Consider the following 7,923-nt stretch of genomic DNA (forward strand, 5'->3'; position numbering starts at 1 on the left):
GGATGCATTCTCAGGCAGCAGTATATTATCATGCAGTGTTGTGAAACTTTGATTTAATAACATAACACAAACACACAATATGGTGTAAACAGACTTATAGTTGCCATAAGAGAGAATCTGTCTTGTTTTTGTGGCTTTCCTTCTAAATCCCACAGAGATGCTGTCATGTCATATGTCGCCAAAAAGACTGACAAATATTGCCATGAATTTAAAATCTCAATGGTATTTTACTTATATATACACACACACACACACATTCCCCAACTGTTTTACAAACTACACATTATAACACAGTGCTAGTGCATAAGGACCTGAAAGTGAAGTCAATTAGAAACTAACTGTGCACAAAAGTGAAACTGACTAGCCCATTTTTATTCGTCAAACTAAAATACAAAAGTTAGTATAGCTTCAAGTGATTAAAATGTTAGAACTTGAGTTTTAATAATCTACGATTTTATTTGCAACAAGATTTTTAAAAAATATTTTTCTACTCTGACATTGTCCCCCCCCCTTTTTTTTTTATTTACCTTTGTAAGGTAATAATGAAATGTGTCCTTTTAACCTGATGTCTTTACTTCTAACAGTTCCCAGCAACACAAGACTCATGTCCCTTTAAGTCCCCACATTACACATTAAAGTTCTTAAAGAAGATCCACCACCCTCAAAACAATCATACAAAGAACCAATATAGACAGTGCAACTGCTGTATTTCCACTGCCTATCTACTCCATCCCATATCGTTCATAGTGACCAATATACGGTGCTAATCCTATACTTATAACACATGCAAAATTCCCAGTGACAATACTGCCCTGTGTCTTGTCCTTCATAATAACTAGTCCCTTCCTTTTAGCAATGTCACAATTCATAATTGAGCCCAGGCCTGAGAAGCACACTCTATTCATAATCCCTAAATAGGTTATTATATTAGCAAAAAATAACCATTAGCAAAACAGTTGGTGTTGAAATTTAAAGTGTGAGACTTCAGAGCAAACAACCTCTGGGGAGGAACAGGAGAATTCACATGTGTTAGACCTGCTCAGTCTATGGCCCCAATTTAGCGAAGCAAATAAGCACATTCTTAATTTTATGGGACTTAAGTCCTTTGCTGAATTGGGGACTGTTTGAAAACTCCTAAGCGCATCAGGGCATAATTGAAGTCCTCCTGTGAATCAGCTCTGACAAGAGAATACAGCAAGTGTATCAGGTTTAAAAGGCTTAGTCTGAGTATGTCTGTGGTACTCCTTAAGGATACTTTATGGAGTAATTTTCACTTACTAATCGGCCTGAACAATAATTCACTGTCTGTTCCAGGTGCCCCGTGTCATCTCTCTAACAAAGGTTTCAGAGAAACTACTCCCATTGCCTGTTCTGTCTTCTTGACCCAAATGTCCCTGGTTATCCCATCCCCATTAGCAACAACATCACTCTTTAGATATTACAGCTATTGCAAGTACACTCACCTCACAACAATCCTAGTTATGATTATCTGACTGGTCATGGGCCCATTGTTTATTGTGTAAATTTCTCATGAGACTAATTGGAATTGTTACAAATCCCAAGTGAAAAAGGGATGAGCGGACATTTAATGTCAACCAGTAATTAGATACCATATATGTCTCAATGGATTGCTCAGTATCCTATTAAGATAAACATTGGTAGGGAAGCGCTATTCCATTATGTTAATCGATTTCAAAAGAAAGAAACATTTTAAAATGAATACATTCTATTTATATAATTATACAGTGCTGACCTTATGTACAGTAAATAAAAAGTACAATGGAATTTGTGTAGAGATTACTGATGCAAAGCACTACACACTAATTAAAAAATGTCCTGTAGTTTGGCATCTTACCTCTCTTAAGAAGAGTGTAAGTTGTTTGCAACAATTTAATGAGAGTTTAAATTCAGCTGCTTGGGAGCATGAGTGGAAGCAGAACATGTAGTTGATTCCAAATACAACTCTACGTTAGTATTGAAGTCTAGGGTGAAATCCCGTCTCAAGTGAAATAAATGGGAGTTTTGCCATTGACTTCAATAAGATCAGGATTTCATCCCTGCTCTTTACATTTTCAATCCATTGTAGTGGAGTAACCAAAATGAGACATCACTATTAGCAACAGAGCAGACATTTAATTCAAGATACCACACGTCAAACAGTTGGGGATTTTTGTTTCTTAAATACAGATAAAAGCAAATCTTACTGTAGAAATGGTAATAAAGGGGTCATTGTTTGCTATTTAATAATGTCCTTAATTGACGGTGGTATAGTGTACTTTTACTGTTAAGAGAAACACGTCTCCAATTCAGAGATTACTGAAAACAGCATTAGGCATGCTTTAAATTTAAAAGGAGAGGCACAATAATATTTAAATGCCTAAGCACACAGAACAAGGCATGTTTACAAACAGCAATAAGCATTGTAGATAAATAATAATAATAATAATTAATAGTTAATAGGATAGTCACTCAAAATGAGTGACTAGACAGGTTTGGATTTTGAAGGAAAAAGTCCTTAGAGGTCTGAGATAAAGTTTAAGCCTGAGTTAAAAATAGTAATATTTTCCAAAAGCCCTTGAATCATATATCACATTCTCTTCAAAAAGTTTCTAGCTTGTAGGTAAATATTTGCATATTCAGTATATGAAAGGCATATAATTTTTAAGGGGTAGGTGGTATGTAAAGGTGTTAAATTACAGTAGATTGACTGTAATATCTGCCACAGAGACCCTCGATACTTTATGGCACCGGCACTGGTCCCCTTACTGAGGGAAGATAAAAGAGAATATTGGCCTCTTTCCTTCTCCCCTAGAACATAGAAAAATTCTTATTGGTTTGCATGTTTAGTTGGTTTTCACCAACCAAATTGCTTTGTTCCTCTATCTTCTGAAACCCCCTGTAGTGATTTATATTGGCTGCACTGACACTTATTAGCAAGGGAAATTCTGAGGAACTGCAGGCTTTCCTTGCAACTAAACACAGGCAAAAAGCAGCTCAGGATGGTAGAAAGTGTTTGTGCAATTAAAATGGTTATGTGATTTGCAAACACTTCCCAGAAAGGAACTGAATGGACAGTATCAATCCAGCCTCACATGGTAATACAGGAAACAATACAATACTTAACTAGGAATTTTTACCAAAGCAGAATACAGTTCTGAGGCTGCTTTTATTCCCCTTTAAAAGACATTTCTAGGCTTAGTACAAGTTGAGTCACAAACAGTAACTTCCCTGAATGCAGAATATATATGGAAGTGAAATGAGTTTGTTCTCAGCTTCCATCATTTCTACCTAGGTACTTAGACGGACTCTATCATCCATTTTCAGGATGAAACTCTAGCCCTCACTATTTTATATGAGGCTTGGATACACAAAGTTAAGAGAGAAAAATACATGATAAAATACATTCACTAGATTAATTTATGAGTGAAAGCAGGGAGTAAAACTATTTCACTCCCCTATCCTTTCATGGCTTGGAAGGTGTGTTCAATTTACCTTCTGCAAGATTTTCAGGAAATCTGGTTATTTGGCTTACACAGTAAGCTACTCCTTGTACATTGTGTTCTGGATAAAGATGTGATTAAAATATTACACAGGTTACCGGTCACATTTTTTCTCTTTACACAACGCTGATAAGTAATTTGTGTTTTTATAAATATATTATACATTTTATGTACAGGCACAGGCTCCAGTGCTGCTGTTAACCAGCCATCCACAGAAAGAAGGGAATAATGATGGTGGGCAGAGTGGTGGAAGGTGCCAGACCCAGACAGAGTACAGATGCCAATCCCAGGAGCACTGAAGCAAGAACACTCCTCTGGTCCCGAATAATCATCTTCACTGTTTCACAGAACTGCAAAAGTCAGAGGGAAAGGTTAGCGGTTAAACATGAATGAAAGTCATTCTAAACTGACAGGGATTGGGGGAGGAGACATCAGATCATCAAAGTCTGCTGCGTACCGGGGATTCAACTCCTGTGGGCTAAAAAGGAATGTCTGGGTGAGTGAAAATGGATGTATTCCCCTTTAAAAACGGCCCGTCTCAGGGAGGTCGTTAGCAGTTTTACTACTGACTGCAGTGCGTGCAGGATCGGGTCCTTAGAGAGCCCAAGGGTATTTTAAGAGTGGATTAATAGTTATCTAATGAATCCAGCTTTATTTTCCTGAAGATCAAAGTCACTGCGGAGAGGTTAAATTACCTGCAGGTTAAATTATTTCTAGACAGCTTGGAAATTGTTTTAATGACTTGCAAAACTTGTAACTGATTGTAATTCGGTCTGAAACCTACAGGCAAGAGGATTTAAATGGACAGGATGGTGAGCCTAATTCACTGACTGTTAACATCTACGGGAAAATTACGCTTTCTGTGCTGCAGGATTCAGACTGAAATATCCCTGGAGTTAGTTTTTGCAGTCCATTAAAATGCCATTAATTCTGTTTGATCTCCTGTTGACTAAAACCTCCAGGATCCTGCTTGGAGTTGGGTGGGGAAGAGAGAGAGACAGTGAAACACTGTTCGCAGCAGTCTGTGGCTGCTGCGCCAGCACACAGTAACTTCTAACCAGAGAGCTGAGTACTGACTAGACTGCTCAAAAGATTGCTTACTTAGGGAAACCAGGCCTCAGCACCAAGTGACCTACTTCTCCGGCAGCATACTTGGGGGAGGGGGGGAGGGAAACAAGTCGGTTTTGTGTTTGGTTTTTTAGAATTGGGAAAATTCTGAGCCCTAGCGAGATTTTACACAGCCTCGCCTCCCAGCCAAGCTGTTTGTTGGACTATTCAAGCCCCCCACACAAAACCTCTGTTGTGCTGGAGGTGCTAAACAGTAACACCAATTAAAAGCCGTTCTGCCCCTGTAAAACCTGGCAAAGCTTTCACTGAGGGAAAGTGCTCCACGGCTAATACACGCAGATCAAATGTTTTACTTTAAGTAAATAAAAACAAGAGAACTAGCCTCTGTTCCTTGGCTGAAATGAGCACACAGGGCTGTATGTGCTCCGTCCTAATTACCACGCAGAAGCGTTGCTTTCACTGCGAGAAATTATTTGCACTACCTACATAAATCTGACGTGTTGCCTTTTTGTAGGCTTTCTGAGACTGCTTGTAAAGTGCGGGGAGAGACTCCTGTCTAACCTGGGCTGCTGCCACCGCTTTCCTCAGACACTGCATAACGGTTTTATCTGGGGGGAGGAGGGAGCAGCTCTTTTCCAAAATCCATGATCTCTCCCATTGCACAGGATTTGCTGAGAACCTAGTTAAGGTTTCATTAAAAACTGGTAACTGGATAGAGATTTGCTTTTTCATTTCTTGAGAGCACGGATCCAGGGCCTCGAAGTAAAGCCTGTTTAGTACGAAGTCGTTTAGATCATCAGAAGGTAAAGGGGGGGGGGGTGCTTTGTTGACAGAAATGTATTTTTATTTTATTTTAATTTTTTTTGCCCGTGCCTGCTGCCAGACTTGCTTCTTTAAACAAATTCACTGTAGGTTTCCCTACCCCCAGCGCAGAGATTATTAGCCACAAAACACCCTATTTCTCAGTGCCACAAGCAGTTTCAGATACAAGGGTGACACTCCTCCTCATCCATGCCAGACAGATCTACTTTATTCAGTTAAAACATTAGCCTAGAGTCGAACTTCACGGAAGATACTTTACTTTGAATGTACCTTTAGGTCAGATCAAACAGTCAATGAGATTCCTCTTCGCATACTTTTAGAACATTGCCAATCTACCTTTCTTCCATTCAATTAGACTGGGGGCGGGAGGGGCGCTTGATCTGTAGCAATAGCAATGCTTGGACCCAGACGGCCTTGGGTTTCAACCCGTTTCCAAGCATTCTAAATGGGCTTAAAATCCGGGTTGTGGGGGGGGTCCCTTTTGGGGCAGGCGGAAATTACCTACACCCAGGGTGAGTTTGTAAGCTCTATCTGTATTTGCAAACTTTGTGCCCTCTGCATGGAAAGAGCTCTTTCATGCTGAGTCTAGCAACCCATTAGCAGTCAAGGACCAAAATCCCTTTTAGCATTAATGGTCCATTGCAGGATGTCAGGTCATTTGACCTCATGGGAGGTTCGAAGTGTTAAAACAATCTCTTGCCAGTTTTCAGGCTCCGGGGGTGTGAGGAAACACTAGCCAAGGGACTAGAAGTATGTTGACAAAGTTCAAAACCTCTGGCAGATGATGATGGCTTCAGACAACTCCTTTTGCACTACTTTTGTAAGCAGCTGGCGGAACAGCAGCCAAAAAAACCAAGTGGGGGGAGGGGCCCCTCCCCAGAGAAGAGGCTCACGCTAAGCCATGGATGCTGCTGTTGCAGGGGGGAGACTGCGGGAGCTCGCCTTTCAGACCGCGGAGCTAGCCCCAGGCTGACAGTGAACGCAAGATCGCTGCGGCTCCTGCGGGGCCGTCTTCCCTGCTCCTGCGGTCGGCAGAGTCCCGGCTTGCTGCGGCCGCAGGTGTTTGCATCCAAGGCCGGGTGGGACCGCGTGGTGACTTCAGCTCGACAGGTCGTTATCAAGCGAGCTGGGCCCGACCCTGGGGAGTGGCTAAGGGGAGCCCTTTTTACCATGGCGGGACACCAACAGGCAAGAGGGGCGAGCACACCCACTCTGCTCACCCCACCCCAGCCGCGGCGGGGCGATCGGCGGGGACCAGCGCCCTCGCCTGAGTCACATCCGGCCGGCGCCGGGTGGCTGGGTCCCCTCCCGGGTGTGCAAAGCCGGGCGGGGCCGGGGTTTACCTTGTCGGTCTGGAAGCTGACGGCGGAGCCGTAGCGGCAGTAGGTGACGAAGTGCTCGCAGTTGTTCCACAGCAGGCTGTACGCCGCCGCCCCCACCAGCTTCTCCGCCCGGCGGGCCGCCTCCTCGCCGCCCAGCACCTGGTTCTGGAAGGCCCGGTCCATGTGGTTGACCAGGATGGAGCCGCCGTAGGCGAAGTCCTCCACCGTGTCCACCCGGATGCTGGCCAGCCGGGCGATGACGCCCAGGACCAGGCGCTTGTTGGTCACCACGCGCTGGATCTGCCGCGGCTCGTCGCTGAAGGCCGGCAGGATGTCCGGCATCATGTGGGCCACCCGGTTGTCCCCGAGGTAGATGCCGAAGTGGACGAAGAGGGTGCGGGGCACCTCCAGCAGGTCGCCCCGCTGGAAGTGGGTGGGGTCGTAGCAGCCGGCGCGTTTCTCCTCCTCCTCCTCCGCGCCGGGCCCCGCGCTGCAGAGCTTGACGTGGGCCAGGAGCAGCAGCTTCTCCAGCAGCAGAGAGGCCACTTCGTACATGGGGTTCTTCATGGCGCTGTCCCGGGCACGCACGGGGCTTCTCGGAGCCGTTCTCCGCCTGCCGGTGCTGCGACTCGCCCCTGGACCCTGCTTTTTTATCCTGGCGGGAAGGGGTTGGGGGGAGGCGGCGGCGGGGCCATAAGCAAACCCCACCCCGATTGGCTGAGACGGCAGTGGGCGGCTTCCAGCCCGGAGTGAAATAAACCTTTACTCAGAAAGAGTGTTTTACAAACGGCTCCTGTGCAAGCCCTGCTGCTGCTGACATATTAAAGCCTCGGGGAGCAAGGAGTGTCCCCGTCCCCCTCCTCCCCCCCAGCAACTCCTGGCTTCTGTATGTGCATGTGCAGGCGGAGAGGGGCTAGGGAACGATGCGATAGAGCCATCCGTCCGTTTGCACGAATGGACTGCTCTGAGCTCAGGTATTTATGACCAAAGCCAAGCGAGGGAAACGATGGACTAAATGCATGGCTCTTGGGGGAAGTTATGACTGAGACGCAGAACTAATACATGGCATTGATTTCGTTACGGGTGTGAATTGTGTGGCTTTCAGTCAGCTGCCTCCTGGTACTTCCAGTAACGCCAACCACTTCCAAGAGAAAAAGCTGTTTTCTCCCGCGCTCAAAATATTTTTATTCAAGCCTCCACGGCGTTAAACT

General features: G+C 44.8%; 1 protein-coding gene across 1 annotated transcript; it reads right to left on the minus strand.

The window, feature by feature from the left end:
- Window positions 1–231: 231 nt before the first annotated feature.
- LRAT (lecithin retinol acyltransferase) lies at window positions 232–7,279 on the minus strand. Its single transcript, XM_067551858.1, has 2 exons — window positions 6,734–7,279; window positions 232–3,850 (listed from the first exon to the last, which is right to left on the minus strand). The coding sequence occupies exons 1-2, from the start codon at window positions 7,277–7,279 to the stop codon at window positions 3,698–3,700; spliced, it is 699 nt and encodes a 232-aa protein (XP_067407959.1). The 3' UTR covers window positions 232–3,697.
- Window positions 7,280–7,923: the final 644 nt, after the last annotated feature.

The sequence above is a fragment of the Emydura macquarii genome, unplaced genomic scaffold, assembly GCF_026122565.2.
Source record: "Emydura macquarii macquarii isolate MOO-44397 ecotype Brisbane River unplaced genomic scaffold, CSIRO-AGI_Emac_v2 contig_1363, whole genome shotgun sequence".
In the NCBI taxonomy this organism is placed as follows: domain Eukaryota; kingdom Metazoa; phylum Chordata; order Testudines; family Chelidae; genus Emydura; species Emydura macquarii.